Source organism: Moschus berezovskii, chromosome 2 (assembly GCF_049115385.1).
Source record: "Moschus berezovskii isolate FMDL1 chromosome 2, NW_MosBer_1.0, whole genome shotgun sequence".
In the NCBI taxonomy this organism is placed as follows: Eukaryota; Metazoa; Chordata; class Mammalia; order Artiodactyla; family Moschidae; genus Moschus; species Moschus berezovskii.
In genome coordinates this window covers 93,336,400-93,352,701 of record NC_142461.1, presented here as the reverse complement: position 1 = coordinate 93,352,701, position 16,302 = coordinate 93,336,400, and the positions used below count along the sequence as shown (strand labels likewise).

Below are 16,302 nucleotides of genomic sequence, written 5' to 3'. Positions count from 1 at the left end.
TTTTGTGGCTGGATGCCATGTCTGTTGAAAAGAACCGCTAGTCATCCAGTTGTCCGCCTGCCATGTTGGCGCCTTCTGCCACAGTCTTGTGGACTGCAGTCTGTTTGGCTCTAGGTCCACCAACATGCAGACTTGACTCTTAACATTTCCCAAAAGAAATGTTGCATTTAGCAGTTAGTAATTTCTGTAGACTCAACTGACTTTTCAAGGAAATTCAAGAGCAGTACTTTTCCACTTTGCCCAGCATTTCATCCCCAAAGTCTTTCTCAGAGCTGAGTGTGGTCTTTCTCTTGAACTTTCACCCAAAATGCCAAGTGTCCCCTGATTCCTTTCAAGACATCCTCCCTCCAAATTGAACTTGTAAATACTGGAATTTTCTTTTACACTTATAATGTAAGGAGTCAGTTTAATGGATTGAAAACCTTGGAATAAAGAGAGAGGTAAGTTAAAAGCTAGTGACTCATCACATATCTTGGGAGATGCTGGGAATGAATGTCTGCACCATACCTACCGGTTAGGGGCTTAAAATTTAGCTGGAGAGAAACTGAGTTTATTACCATCATGCTGTTTTTATTTTTTTTTTTATTTTTATTTTTTTTTGAACCACAACCAAAATATTATTTTAGCCCAAGCTAAGAAGGGTGTAAAGTTTCTTCATGAGAAAGTACAAGAAATTAATATCAGAATGAACCCATCATATAGAACATTTAATCCATTGTGTGCCTTTCTATTTACATTATTAAAAGTTGTAGAGTTTTCATTCCGGAGTGTAGGTTCAGTCATTCTCTGTCCTTTTCTCTTTTTTTTTTTTTTTTACTTACTTATCTGATTTATTATTTCTTTTTTTTTTTATTATTTCTAAAAAAGAATTTTATTAAAAAAGCACAAATGCAAAGAAATGAACAGAGGAAAATTTATGCGTCGAACCTGGACTGGTCACTTATGATAATATACATGCTACAATTCCATTCTCTCCAATCATTCCACCTTCACCCTCTCCCACAGAGTCCCAAAGACTGTTCTAAATGCCTATGTCTCTTTTGCAGTCTCTTATACAGGGTTCAGGTTACCATTTTTCTAAATTCCATATATATGCGTTAATATACGGTATTGATGTTCTTCTTTCTGGCTTACTTCACTCTGTATAATTGGCTCCAATTTCATCCACCTCATTAAAACTGATTCAAATGCATTCTTTTTGATGGCTGAGAAATACTCCATTGTGTATATGTACCAAAGCTTTCTTATCCATTCATCTGCAGATGGACATCTAGGTTGCTTCCATGTCCTGGCTATTATAAACAGTGCTGCAATGAACATTGGAGTACATGTGTCTCTTTCAATTCTGGTTTCCTCGGTGTGTATGCCCAGGAGTGCGATCGCTGGATCATATGGCAGTTCTATTTCCAGTTTTCTGAGGAATCTCCACACTGTTCTCCATAGTGGCTGTACTAGTTTGCATTCCCACCAACAGTGTAAGAGGGTTCCCTTCTCTCCACACCCTCTCCAGCACTTATTGCATGTAGACTTTTGGATAGCAGCCATTCTGACTGGTGTGAAATGGTATCTCATTGTGGTTTTGATTTGCATTTCTCTGATGATGAGGGATGTTGAGCATTTTTTCATGTGTTTATTAGCCATCTTTATGTCTTCTTTGGAGAAATGTCTGTTTAGTTCTTTGGCCCATTTTTTGATTGGGTCACTTAGTTTTCTGGAATTAAGCTGCAGGAGCTGCTTGTATAATTTGGAGATTAATCCTTTATCAGTTGCTTCATTTGCTATTATTGTCTCCCATTCTGAAGGTTGTCTTCTCACCTTGCTTAGAGTTTCCTTTGCTGTGCAGAAGCTTTTGATTTTAATTAGGTCCCATTTGTTTATTTTTGCTTTTATTTCCAATATTCTGGGAGGTGGGTCTTGGAGGATCCTGCTGTGATTTATGTCGGAGAGTGTTTTGCCTACGTTCTCCTCTAGGAGTTTTATAGTTTCTGGTCTTACATTTAGATCTTTAATCCATTTTGAGTTTATTTTGGTGTATGGTGTTAGGAAGTGTTCTAGTTTCATTCTTTTACAAGTGGCTGACCAGTTTTCCCAGCACCACTTGTTAAAGAGACTGTCTTTTCTCCATTTTATATTCTTGCCTCCTTTGTCGAAGATAAGGTGTCCATAGGAGTGTGGGTTTATCTCTGGGCTTTCTATTTTGTTCCATTGATCTATATTTCTGTCTTTATGCCAGTACCATACTGTCTTGATGACTGTGGCTTTGTAATAGAGCCTGAAGTCCGGCAGGTTAATTCCCCCAGTTCCATTCTTCTTCCTCAAGATTGCTTTGGCTATTCGAGGTTTTTTGTATTTCCATACAAATTGTGAGATTATTTGTTCTAGTTCTGTGAAAAATATTGTTGGTAGCTTGATAGGGATTGCATTGAATGTATAAATTACTTTGGGTAGTATACTCATTTTTACAATATTTATTCTTCTGAGTTTATTACCATCATGCTGTTTTTAATCTGCAGAAATTAAATGGGAAAATTCAAGGTTCCTATCAGAGAAGGTAAAATTCACTTTGGTAAAAAATATTTGGACAGTTTTAATCCTAATATGTTTCATGAAGAGCCAATAGCAGAATTCATATTAAAATGATGGCAGAAATGAAATGCTTTTACAAAAGATTATAAACCTAAACCTATCCAATGCTGCCTGCCATCTAAAATAAACAAAAGGGAAAACTAAAGACAAAAAAAATATTGGTTTTGCTTCTGATATTTTATTTTTAGGTTTTAAAGTTGTTATTGTGTATGCTCAGTCATGTTTGACTCTTTTGTGACCCTATGGACTATAGTCCGCCAGGCTCCTCTGACTATGGAATTTTCCAGGCAAGAATACTGCAATGGGTTGCCATTTCCTCCACCAGGGGATCTTCCTGACCCAAGGATCAAACCAGTGTCTCCTGCATTGCGGGTAGATCCCTTACCGCTGAGCCATTAGGGAAGCCCTTAAAGTTGTTATAGTACCATCAGAAATACTCATTAATATTTCTCTTTGGAATAAGAAATGGTACCTAAAAACTGGGCAGTTTATGATAAATCTTTGTATTCACCATTTTAGGGGGAAAAAAAAATCTCTCATTTTGTCAGTTGTTCTTTGGAAATAGTAAGGTTATTTCAAGCTTCCCAAAATATTAAGAAGAATTTAAAGAACCTCATTTAATTTTGATTGACACAGTCTCATAGCACAGAGGGTGTCATTTTGAATCTGTAGCAGACTGCCAATCAGAAATAAATTTTTCATAATATTTACAATAAATATTATTTTCTAATAATAAATACTAATATTTATTTATTATATTATTATTTAGTATTATTATAATAATATTTAATTAGAAAATAACATTTCCTAATTAAATAATAATATTTCCTAATATTACAACTGTAACTTTTGTTCCTCTGGGGGCCTTCTTCAGGCAGTCCAATGGATAATTTCATTTCATTTAAAATTTTCACAATGGTTTTGAAATGTTACTTATTCTAGAAAATTATACTTTTCCTTTGGGTTCTTTCACCATTCCACCTAGTGTGATCTGACTGAAACTCACAAATCGAGCATTGATGCTCCTGCTTATTTCCAGAGTTTTAGAGATTTTACAAGAGGGAAGTTTTCTTTAAAAATTTACCAAAAAATACTGTATTGACTATTTAATATATTGATATAACGTTAAGAATCTTTCAATTGTGCATCCAGGGTGAGCTAGCACCACTTATTAATGTGTGAAAAGATTTTGTCAGTATATGTCAGGAAAAGACAGATATGTGAAATTTGCATGTGCATTTTGCTGTTTGTAGATTTCTCAGTCAGGAGAGGCTAAGTCACACTCAGATAACACAACCTTCCAAGTCTTGGAGACCTAGCAGAATAAAAGTATAATTCTCACTCAGGCTAAATATCCAGCAGAGATTGGTAAGGGACTCTGTCCTGATCACTTCAGGCCCCATCTTGAGGCATGCTTCCAGAATCATCAAGATGAGGAAGATGAAGTCTGGAAAGTTTTGCACCAGAAATTAAATGCTGTGACCGGAAAGTGGCCTGTGTTATTTCCTCTCACATCTCATGGGCCAGGAAGTCACATGGCCTCACTGAAACATAAGGGGACGAGGAAACTCTTTTAAAAATGAGAATCACGAGATATAGCTGAGCCCAGAATACTAATAAGGGTAGTCTGTGCTGTCCTACTGTTATCAATATTTGGATCACTCTTCTTCACACACAAAATACACTTACCCCATCTCCAAGGTAAAATATCCTCAAATTTTACCCAATCATAACATCAAACTCAAGGTGCAAAAACTCTTGGTGACATGTGGAAATTTCTGTATCAAGTCTGAGAGACCCTCCACAGACAGTAGTAGGACCAGAATAAGATAACTGCTCTCTTGCATTTGGAAAAGGAAAGGATGGGAGGCACAAAGCCGTCGCTGGGCCAGAGCCATTGTGAAATCCTATGGAGTTTTTGATGCAACTGTGACTCCCTGGAAATTTGTCTCTTGCTCATTGTTCTCAGGTCCTGGACCTTCTTCTTTTTCAATTATTCTCCTGGGCCAAATCTAGAAGGGACATTCATAATATATTTTTCTTGGAGGCTGAAAAGCTTCCTCAGTTGGTGCACTTTCTATGATAAATGTTTGGGACCAAGTTTTTAAAGTTTTGAGCAGTCATAGTTTCTTTACCTGGGCCAGTGGCTGGTTAGCTGGTATATTTAAAAAACTTAGTAGGCTTTTTCTCTATTAAAATAGACTAAAGTCTGGTCAGCTTACATATGCTAATAGCCACACCTTTGGATTTGGTTTTGTCTTCCTAGACTTCTGTTTTTAGCTGTGCTCAGTTGTGTCCAACTCTTTGACATCCTCTCTGTCCTTGGGAATTCTCCAGGCAAGAATATTGTAGTGGGTTGCCATGCCCTCCTCCAGGGGATCTTCCCAACCCAGGGATTGGAACTCAGGTCTCCCTCATTGCAGGCAGGTTCTTTACTGTCTGAGCCACCAGGGAAGGCCAAGAATAGTGTATAGCCTATCCCTTCTTCAGGGGAACTTTCTGACCCAGGAAGTGAAACGGGGTCTCCCTCATTGCAGGCAGGATCTTTACTGTCTGAGCCACCAGGGAAGGCCAAGAATACTGGAGTGTGTAGCCTATCCCTTTTTCTTCTTCAGGGGAACATTCTGACCCAGGAAGCGAAACGGGGTTTCCTGCATTGCAGGCAGATCTTTACCTGCTGAGCTGCAGAGGAAGCCCTCTCTTCTTAGTTCAGTTCAGTTCAGTTCAGTCGCTCAGTCGTGTCCGACTCTCCGCGACCCCATGAATCACAGCACACCAGGCCTCCCTGTCCATCACCAGCTCCTGGAGTTCACTCAAACTCATGTCCATCGAGTTGGTGATGCCATCCAGCCATCTCATTCTCTGTCGTCTCTGTCTCCTCCCACCCCCAATCCCTTCCAGCATCAGACTCTTTTCCAGTGAGTCAACTCATCGCATGAGATGGCCAAAGTATTGGAGTTTCAGCTTTAGCATCAGTCCTTCCAATGAACACCCAGGAGCAGCTATAATTCTCTGCTTTCTGGTTCCCTTCTGCTCTCCCTGTCTTCACTTGGTATGAGTCTATCAGGCCACTTACAGTTTCTTTTCCCTGAATTAGTTTGTCTAGTTGAAAGTGTTTATTGAATTCCACAACCTTAATTGCCATTTTTACTCTGAGGGACCTTAACTTGTTCAGATTTAAACCTTGATTTGATCACTGATTTTATCCTTGCAGAAGATCTAATCAGGCCTTTTTACTCAAAGGTCTTTTCAGTTTTATCATTTAAGAATGAAAAGGATTGAGAAAAGTTTAATAAACAGCAGACGGAGGGGCCGGCGGCGGCGGGGCCGGAGCGACCAGGGGTTTGGCGGCCTCACCTGTCCCCATTCACCGGCGGCGACCGGCAGCGCGTCAGGCGGAGGGAGCCGCCGCCAGGAATGAATCTGAAGTCTGCTGCAATAAAACACTGAAGGCTTTAAAATGTTTTCTTGCATAAAACTCAAACTTTAAGTAGCTGCTTATGAGGATAGGGAAGGGAGGAAGCTAATGTCTGTCTCAAGATACAGGACAGCTGTTTGCTCATCAACCTCAACTGTGTGTGCAACAGAGGAACATGGCTCAAGAAACTAATCACAGCCAAGTGCCTATGCTTTGTTCCACTGGCTGCGGATTTTATGGAAACCCCCGTACGAATGGCATGTGTTCAGTGTGCTATAAAGAACATCTTCAAAGACAGAATAGTAGTAATGGTAGAATAAGTCCACCTGCGCCTTCTGTCACAAGTCTGTCTGAGTCCTTACCAGTCCAGTGCACAGAAGGTAGTGTCCCAGAGGCTCAGTCAGCACTAGACTCAACAGCTTCATCTATGCAGCCAAGCCCTGTGTCAAATCAGTCACTTTTATCAGAATCTGTAGCGTCTTCCCAAGTGGACAGTACATCTGTGGACAAAGCAATACCTGAAACAGAAGACCTGCAAGCTTCAGTATCAGAAACGGCACAGCAGGCATCTGAAGAGCAAAGCAAGTCTCTTGAAAAACCAAAACAGAAAAAGAATCGCTGTTTCATGTGCAGAAAGAAAGTGGGACTTACTGGGTTTGAATGCCGGTGTGGAAATGTTTACTGTGGTGTACACCGTTACTCAGATGTACACAATTGCTCTTACAATTACAAAGCTGATGCTGCTGAGAAAATCAGAAAAGAAAATCCAGTAGTTGTTGGTGAAAAGATCCAGAAGATTTGAACTCCTGATGGAATACAAAATCCTTTGACCATCTGCAAACTAAAAACTGACTTGAGGTTTTTTTTCCTAGTCATTGGGAATGTAGAGCAATGTATCTTGCATAGACCTTTAATCATACATGTCATCAGAAGAATAGATTTTTGTTTTTGTTTTGAAAATGACTCTGAACATTTATTTCCATTGCAATTTCTGTGGCTGAAAAAAGTAAACTTTACGAGTATTATCCTTTTAAGATCATTTTAATTTTAGTTGAGTGCAGAGGGCTTTTATAACAAATGTGGAGAAATTTTGGAGGGCTGTGATTTTTCCCAGTATTAAACATGCATGCTTTAATCTTGCAGTTTATTTTCTCATTGTGTATGTATATATAGCTTTTCTCTGCAGCACGATTTCTGTTTTGATAATGTCCTTTAGGGCACAGCTAGTTATCAGTAACTGAATGTATCTTAATCATTATGGCTGCTTCTGTTTTTCCTTAACAAAGGTTATACGTATGTTAGCATATAGTTTCTTTGCACCCACTATTTATGTCTGAATCATTTGTCACAGGAGAGTGTGTGCTGATGAGATTCTGAGTTTGTGTGTTTTTAAGTTTTTTTGAGCGAGGGAAGGAAAAGCTGTACGCATTTCATTGCTGACTGCAGGTTTCTTTCAGATGATGTTCATCGGTCTGTGTGTATACAAATATGAAGAATGATCTGAAGTAATTGTGCTGTATTTATGTTTATCCACAGTCTTTGATTAAATAAAAAGGAAAACCGAAAAACAAACAAAAAAAAAGAATGAAAAGGATTGTATGTCCAACTCTTCAAGTTCCCATAGTTTTGGACTTTACTCCCCATTTTTCTTGCTTTCAAACTGGCCAATTCTTTTTTAAGCTCATTTCTTTCTTATATTACTTTGTTAAACTCACTGAGACATATGCTACTAATTCTGGTTTTCACACTGTCTTAAAAAAAACAAAACAAAACTGCAAGCTAATAGGTGCATTATCTGCCTTCCAAGCTATCATGTGTGATGGTTTTACCAAATGTTTTCCCACTACATAATGTGGACTATCATCCTAATCTCTAGTTTCTAATCATCTGCCCCTTGGACTCTTGAGCCAAAGCCAAGTGTTTTAGATTGTATTGTGGATTGTCGTTTTCTTTTTTTTCCACTACGAGATCCTTTGGAGGAGGAAATGTCAAAACAATCCAGTATTCTTGCCTGGAAAATCCCATGGACAGAGAAGCCTGTTGGGCTACTGTCCATGGGGCTGCAAAGAGTAGGACACGACTGAACAACCGAGCACTCACACACACACACACAGCAATACTCCACTTCAGAATGCCAATTTCTGTATTAATTGTGTTAGAATATGTGATGTTGATGTGATAAATTATCTCTAAGTTTTAGAGACCTAAAACAACAAAAGTTCACTTACTGTTCATGCTACATGTCCATGATGGGTCAACAAAAGGAATGCCCATGGTAGACAGTGACCACCAGCTTTTTTGCTGGATGCAATGCCAGAGAAAAAGAGTTTTGAAGAGTCTCAAACTGACAATGAAATTCTTAGTCCAAATATGTTCCTTCCATTCACAACTGAACTAGAGCTACATATATGGCTCCACCCAACTATAAAGGAACTTGAATATTTAATCCCATCATATGCTTGGAAGGAAGAAAGCCAAAACTGTATAGTGAATCAGTTCAGTTCAGTTCAGTTCAGTCGCTCAGTCGTGTCCGACTCTCCGCGACCCCATGAATCACAGCACGCCAGGCCTCCCTGTCCATCACCAACTCCCGGAGTTCACTCAGACTCCTGTCCACAGAGTCGGTGATGCCATCCAGCCATCTCATTCTCTGTCGTCCCCTTCTCCTCCCGCCCCCAACCTTTCCCAGCATCAGAGTATTTTCCAGTGACTCAACTCGTCACATGAGGTGGCCAAAGTATTGCAGTTTCAGCTTTAGCATCAGTCCTTCCAATGAACACCCAGGATCGATCTCCTTTAGAATGGACTGGTTGGATCTCCTTGCAGTACAAGGGACTCTCAAAAGTCTTCTCCAACACCACAGTTCAAAAGCATCAATTCTTTGGCTATCAGCTTTCTTCACAGTCCAACTCTCACATCCATACATGACCACGGGAAAAACCATTGCCTTGACTAGACGGACCTTGGTTGGTAAAGTAATGTATCTGCTTTTTAATATACTATCAAGGTTGGTCATAACTTTCCTTCCAAGGAGAAGGCGTCTTTTAATTTCATGGCTGCAATCAGCATCCGCAGTGATTTTGGAGCCCCAAAAAATAAAGTCTGACACTGTTTCCACTGTTTTTCCATCTATTTCCCATGAAGTGATGGGACCAGATGCCATGATCTTAGTTTTCTGAATGTTGAGCTTCAAGCCAACCTTTTCACTCTCCTCTTTCACTTTCATCAAGAGGCTTTTGAGTTCCTCTTCACTTTCTGCCATAAGGGTGGTGTCATCTGCATATCTGAGGTTATTGATATTTCTCCTGGCAATCTTGATTCCAGCTTGTGCTTCTTCCAGCCCAGCATTCCTCATGATGTACTCTGCATATAAGTTAAATAAGCAAGGTGACAATATACAGCCTTGACGCACTCCTTTTCCTATTTGGAACCAGTCTGTTGTTCTATGAACAGTTCTGACTGTTGCTTCCTGACCTGCATACATGTTTCTCAAGAGGCAGGTCAGGTGGTCTGGTATTCCCATCTCTTTCAGAATTTTCCACAGTTTACTGTGATCCACACAGTCAAAGACTTTGGCATAGTCAATGAGGCAGAAATAGATGTTTTTCTGGAACTCTCTTGCTTTCTCCATGATCCAGCGGATGTTGACAATTTGATCTCTGGTGCCTCTGCCTTTTCTAAAACCTGCTTGAACATCTGGAAGTTCACGGTTCACATATTGCTGAAGCCTGGCTTGGAGGATCCTGAGCATGGCTTTACTAGCGTGTGAGATGAGTGCAATTGTGCAGTAGTTTGAGCATTCTTTGGCATTGCCTTTCTTTGGGATTGGAATGAAGACTGACCTTTTCCAGTCCTGTGGCCACTGCTGAGTTTTCCAAATTTGCTGGCATATTGAGTGAAGCACTTTCACAGCATCATCTTTCAGGATTTGAAATAGCTCAACTGGAATTCCATCACCTCCACTAGCTTTGTTTGTAGTGATGCTTTCTAAGGCCCTCTTGACTTCACATTCCAAGATGTCTGGCTCTAGGTTAGTGATCACGTTATGGTGACTATCTTGGTCGTGAAGATCTTTTTTGTACAGTTCTTCTGTGTATTCTTGCCACCTCTTCTTAATATCTTCTGCTTCTGTTAGGTCCATACCATTTCTGTCCTTTATCGAGCCCATCTTTTCATGAAATGTTCCCTTGGAATCTCTAATTTTCTTGAAGAGATCTCTTGTTTTTCCTTTTCTTTTGTTTTCCTCCTTTTCTTTGCATTGATCACTCAAGAAGGCTTTCTTATCTCTCCTTGCTATTCTTTGGAATTCTGCATTCAGATGCTTATATCTTTCCTTTTCTCCTTTGCTTTTTGCTTCTCTTCTTTTCACAGCTATTTGTAAGGCCTCCTCAGACAGCCATTTTGCTTTTTTGCATTTCTTTTCCATGGGGATGGTCTTGGTCCCTGTCTCCTGTACAATGTCACGAACCTCCGTCCAGAGTTCATCAGGCACTGTATCTATCAGATATAGTCCCTTAAATCTATTCCTCACTTCCACTGTATAATCATAAGGGATTTGATTTAGGTCATATCTGAATGGTCTAGTGGTTTTCCCTACTTTCTTCAATTTAAGTCTGAATTTGGCAATAAGGAGTTCATGATCCAAGCCACAGTCAGCTCCTGGTCTTGTTTTTGCTAACTGTATACAGCTTCTCCATCTTTGGCTGCAGGGGCCAGGGAGGGAACCGAGCCCCAGCTGCCCGGTGCAAGGGAGAGACGCGCGCCGGCTTCACGGTGGGAGAGACGCGCGCTGGCTTCACGGTGGGCGCGCCGGCTTCACGGTGGGGGCGCCCCGCAGATCATGAGCCGCCCCGCAGATCATGAGCCGCCCCGTGCGGCTCCTCTGAGCTCCAGCGCGAGAACCCGGGCGCCGCGCTGGGAGACTTGAGAATCATGGCTGCGGGAAAGTTTGCAAGTCTTCCCAGAAACATGCCGGTGAATCACCAGTTCCCCCTCACCTCGTCCATGGACCTTCTGAGCAGCAAGTCCCCTCTTGTTGAGCGTCGGGCAGATGCCTATCAAGACGTATCTATACATGGCACCCTTCCCCGGAAGAAGAAAGGCCTTCCTCCCATCAGGTCCTGTGATAACTTCAGTCATGTGGGGACCCTCCCCCATTCCAGATCCCCACGGCAGCACTCACCTCTGAGCCAGGACGTCATCCAGGAGCAGCCCCTGCAAGACTGGAAAGGCGAAGCCTTCACCTTCAGAGAGGCGCGGCCCTGAGGAGCTACCCCACGCCTGAGGCCAGGGCCGGCAGCCGAGAGGAGCTACCCCACGTCCAATAGGCGGTGGCTGCGCGGGCACAGGAGGGCCGAGAGGAGCTACTCCACGTTCAAGGTCAGGAGGGGCGGCCTTGAGGAGATACCCCTCCTCCAAGGTAGGGTGCAGCGGCTGCGCTTTCTTGGAGCAGCTGTGAAGAGTTATCCCACGCCCAAGGTAGGTATAGTGAATAGCATTAATGATATCTAGTTGATACTTAAAAGAAAGGACGCTTATTCTTGAAAAATACACAAAGTATGATGAAGATGATAAAAATCATTAAAAATTTACCCTCACGGATAATGGAAAATATTTTTATGTCCTCTTTTCTAGTTTTTCATTTCAATAATGTTACATTTAATCTTATGAATATCAGTTCAGTTCAGTCGCTCAGTCATGTCCGACTCTTTGCGACCCCATGAATCACAGCACGCCAGGCCTCCCTGTCCATCCCAACTCCCGGAGTTCACTCAAACTCATGTCCATCGAGTCGGTGATGCCATCCAGCCATCTCATTCTCTGTCATCCCCGTCTCCTCCAACCCCCAGTCCCTTCCAGCATCAGAGTCTTTTCCAGTGAGTCAACTCGTTGCATGAGGTGGCCAAAGTAGTGCAGTTTCAACTTTAGCATTAGTCCTTCCAATGAACACCCAGGATTGATCTCCCTTAGAATGGACTGGTTGGATCTCCTTGCAGTCCAAGGGACTCTCAAGAGTCTTCTCCAACACCACAGTTCAAAAGCATCAATTCTTTGGCTATCAGCTTTCTTCACAGTCCAACTCTCACATCCATACATGACCACTGGAAAACCATAGCCTTGACTAGATGGACCTTTGTTGGCAAAGTAATGTCTCTGCTTTTTAATATGCTGTCTAGGTTGGCCATAACGTTCCTTCCAAGGAGTAAGCGTCTTTTAATTTCATGGCTGCAGTCAGCATCCGCAGTGATTTTGGAGCCCAGAAAAATAAAGTCTGACACTGTTTCCACTGTTTCTCCATCTATTTCCCATAAAGTGATGGGACCAGATGCCATGATCTTAGTTGTCTGAATGTTGAACTTTAAGCCAACTTTTTCACTCTCCCTTTTCACTTTCATCAAGAGGCTTTTGAGTTCCTCTTCACTTTCTGCCATAAGGGTGGTGTCATCTGCATATCTGAGGTTATTGATATTTCTCCTGGCAATCTTGATTCCAGCTTGTGCTTCTTCCAGCCCAACGTTCCTTCTGATGTACTCTTATGAATATATCCTATGCTATTATTTCCCCAACTGTTTGACATTAAGATTGTTTCCATTTTTTTCACACTTAGAAGTGGTAAGTTGTAAATAAACCCTTGTATATCTTGTAATACAATATTTTTTCTGCAGTGCTGACCTTATTTCAAGGTGTTACTTATTAGGTTGATAGGTTGAGGAGCTTAACTTATGGCTTTTAAGTTAACTTTTAAGGATCTTAACTTATGGCTACAGTTGCTTTCTGGAAAGGCAGGCATCAGTCTATACTTGTATAAATTGTGCAACAAAGGCCTATCCCACCGCTGCATTTCAGGACTGACTGCTACACCTTTAAAAATCATTTTCTTTCTATCCTATCTTTGGAAATCTTTACAATGAATACCACATCTTATGAAGATAAGTAATTGTCAAGATACAGGTGACATATCTAGTAATAGGCTTTGTTTTTCTGGTATCACAGATTAAAAACATTCAGAAAAATGTCAACCAATTTGACTTTACTTAGGCTGTGATACAGAAAAAAGTGTAGTGAGATAAGAGGCTTTCTAACTGGGCCTATAAGAGGTTAAATGTTTTTCTTTTGGATGTAGTTTTAGTAATAAGCTGCCAGACTTATTTTGGCCACAGTTGGAGTCATGCTTCCTCAGAGACAGTCTGGCATGGTGGGGGAGAAATAAGTTTTCCTTAAGCCTCTTAGGGTGCCTGGCTGGATATGCAAATTAAATTGACAAAGACAGATTAAAAGAAGAAAAGTATACACATTTATTTAATGTCAGTTTTATGTGACATGGGAACCTTCATAAGGAAATTAAGATCAGAAGAAATGGTCACACCTGAGTGCCTCCTTGCTAGAGTTGAAGAGTGATGCTGTAGAAAGATGACAATGATAGGATCCATAGTATCAGCTAAGTGTGCTTCCCCGCTGGCTCAGCAGTAAAGAACCTGCCTGCCAGTGTAGTAGACAAGGTTCAATCCCTGGGTGGGGAAGGTCCCTTAGAGAAGGAATGGCAACCCACTCCAGTATTCTTGCCTGGAAAATCCCATAAACAGAGGAGTCTGGCAGGCTAAGTCCACGGGGTCATAAGGAGTCAGACAGGACTTAACGACTAAACAACATCATCAGCTAAGTATAGTAAAAGGAGGGGAGCTTCAGGTCAGTTCAGTTCAGTCGCTCAGTCATGTCCGACTCTTTGCAACCCCATGAACCGCAGCATGCCAGTCCTCCCTGTCCATCACCAATTGCCGGAGTCCACCCAAACCCATGTCCATACAGTCGGTGATGCCAGCCAACCATCTCATCCTCTGTCATCCCCTTCTCCTCCTGGCCTCAATCTTTCCCAGCTTAGTGAAGCCTATTCACTCAGATTCTTCTCTGTATCTCTCTGTCTCTGGAGATCAGGATGTTCCTTTCCCGTGGGTATAGGGAGAGCACCTCTCACATGAGGATTTTATGACCTGCTTGGGGAGAAGTTCAGAAAGTCCTAGTACCTCCCATTTCTTTCAGTTTGAAATATTCAATATACCAAGAAGTCATTTTGCGGGGTAGTGTATCCAGAATGCTATAAGCACATGCAAGTTGGGATAGTTGGCACATACGATGTTAAGGATCAGTCTAGGACAGGTTCAATTCCACAGGTGAGTTAGCCCTGCTTTGTTGACTCTATCCTGAGATCTCTCAATATTCCTTGGAGAGGAAAGATCCCAACTTGGATTATGGTGTTCATGTCCATCTACAGTTAATCTTTGTTTCCACCTCCAGCCCAAGGCACCACTTTTCTACTTTCTCTCTTCACGTATTTGTCTTTTCTGGTTAAGTGTGGCACTATGTGTCTAGTTTTTTTGTACTTAGCAGGATTTGTTTGAGCTTCATCCTTTTTATAGCATATATCAGTATTTCATTCCTTTTTATTTCCAAGCAGTATTACCTTGTGTGTGTGTGTATATATATATCTCAACATCATACATTTTATTTATCTATTAAGCAATTGATGGCCATTTGGGCTATTTCTGCTTTTTGGCTATTATGTATAATGTTATGAATTTTTGCTTGTAAGTGTTTGCTTGCATGTTTTCATTTCTCTTGGGGGATTATTCCGGAGTGAATTTTCTTGGTCACATGGTAAATTTATGCTTAACTTTTGAAAAACTGATCAACTATATTAAAAGATGGCTGTAACATTTTACTTCCCCACCAGCAATGCATGAGAGTTCTCATTTCTCCACATTCTTGACATTTGCTGTTATCTGTCTTTTTGATTACAGTCAGTATGGAGTGATATTTCATTGTTTTAATTTGCATTTCTTTAATGACTAATGATGTTGAGCACATTTTCATGTGCATATTAGCCATTCATGTATCCTGTTTGACAAAATGTCTATTCAATTTTTGTCCATTTTGAAGTAGGTTATCTTATTTTTGAGTTGTAAGAGTTCTTTGTGTATTCTGAACACAAATCCCTTACCAGATGTGTGATTTGCAGATATTTTCATGGTGTTCTTTTATTCTAGTGGCTTCGGTATATTAGTCAGAGTATGCTAGGTGATATTGCTAAAAAAAGGTTCAATGGTTTTAAACATCAAAGTTATTTCATAATCATGTAAATTTTGTTATGGGTTCAGGCAACTCCTTCTTGCAGCTGGTTTCTATGTGTTGGCTCACTGACACATGTTCCTTTCAATACATGCTTCTATGACCACCAAGGCAAAGAGAGCATTGGCGACTCGGGTTAAAGCAGTGAAATTCTCCCATCCAAATATGAGACATATCAATTCTCCTTACATTTCTTGGCTGAATGAATCATATGACCATGTCTAGCATCAAAGGGAGAAGGCCAGTCCCTCCACATGAAATTGAATTGAGGACAAGCAGAATATTGGCGAGCAGTACTGCTGTTGCTGCTGCTGCTGCTAAGTCACTTCAGTCATGTCCGACTCTGTGTGACCCCATAGACAGAAGCCCACCAGGCTCCCCCTTCCCTGGGATTCTCCAGGCAAGAACACTGGAGTGGGTTGCCATTTCCTTCTCCAATGTGTGAAAGTGAAAAGTGAAAGTGAAGTTGCTCAGTCGTGTCCGACCCCTAGCGACCCCATGGACTGCAGCCCACCAGGCTTCTCCATCCATGGGATTTTCTAGGCAAGAGTACTGGAGTGGCTTGCCATTGCCTTCTCTGGTACTGCTGTTAGGGAAACCATTGAGCAAAACTGCCCACCCTGGGCACGCCTGATAGTAGGCACTTGCTTGAGTTTTCTTAACTAACAAGCTACTACCAACCGGAAGAATTCAGGAAAAGCCAAAAGGAGAGAGGAGATGCCAGCCCATATGTCCTACCAATCTCCCAGAATCCTTCTTGCTGGATTTCATCCTGGCTGAGCAATGCGCAGCACACCAGGAAAGACCCTGAGTCAGAATGATGGGCCAGAGAGCCTGGAAACTAGTCCCATCGCCATAAAACCTGAGACTGTCAGCCACATGGCTGAACAATTCTCCTGATTCCCTTACCCTCTCACTCTCCACCCTATTGCCCCTTCCCCAAAAAATCTCTTGTTCTGTCAGCACGTGTGTCTCCTTGGACAGTTAATTTCTGAGTGTTAGACAAAAGCCCACTCTCCTGCCCTGAAGGGGTCCCCCTTCCTACTACCCTACTATGTATTGTGTTGGTGCAGGTGACTGGTTAAGAAAAAAGAAACAAAGGTATGAAGATATTTTTAGAAGAAGGTGAGTGCTATTAAGATGGAATAATAACTGGGGGGACAAATTTGGACTCA

The 16,302-nt window shown here is 41.4% G+C and overlaps 1 protein-coding gene across 1 annotated transcript; it reads left to right on the top strand.

The window, feature by feature from the left end:
* Positions 1-5,895: 5,895 nt before the first annotated feature.
* On the top strand, positions 5,896-7,577 carry LOC148778569 (AN1-type zinc finger protein 6). Its single transcript, XM_088829330.1, has one exon. The coding sequence runs from the start codon at positions 6,180-6,182 to the stop codon at positions 6,804-6,806; it is 627 nt and encodes a 208-aa protein (XP_088685456.1). The 5' UTR covers positions 5,896-6,179; the 3' UTR covers positions 6,807-7,577.
* The last annotated feature ends 8,725 nt before the right edge of the window (positions 7,578-16,302 follow it).

Coding starts and splice junctions, on each gene's coding strand:
- LOC148778569 (XM_088829330.1), top strand. CDS start 6,180: ATGGCTCAAGAAACTAATCACAGCCAAGTGCCTATGCTTTGTTCCACT.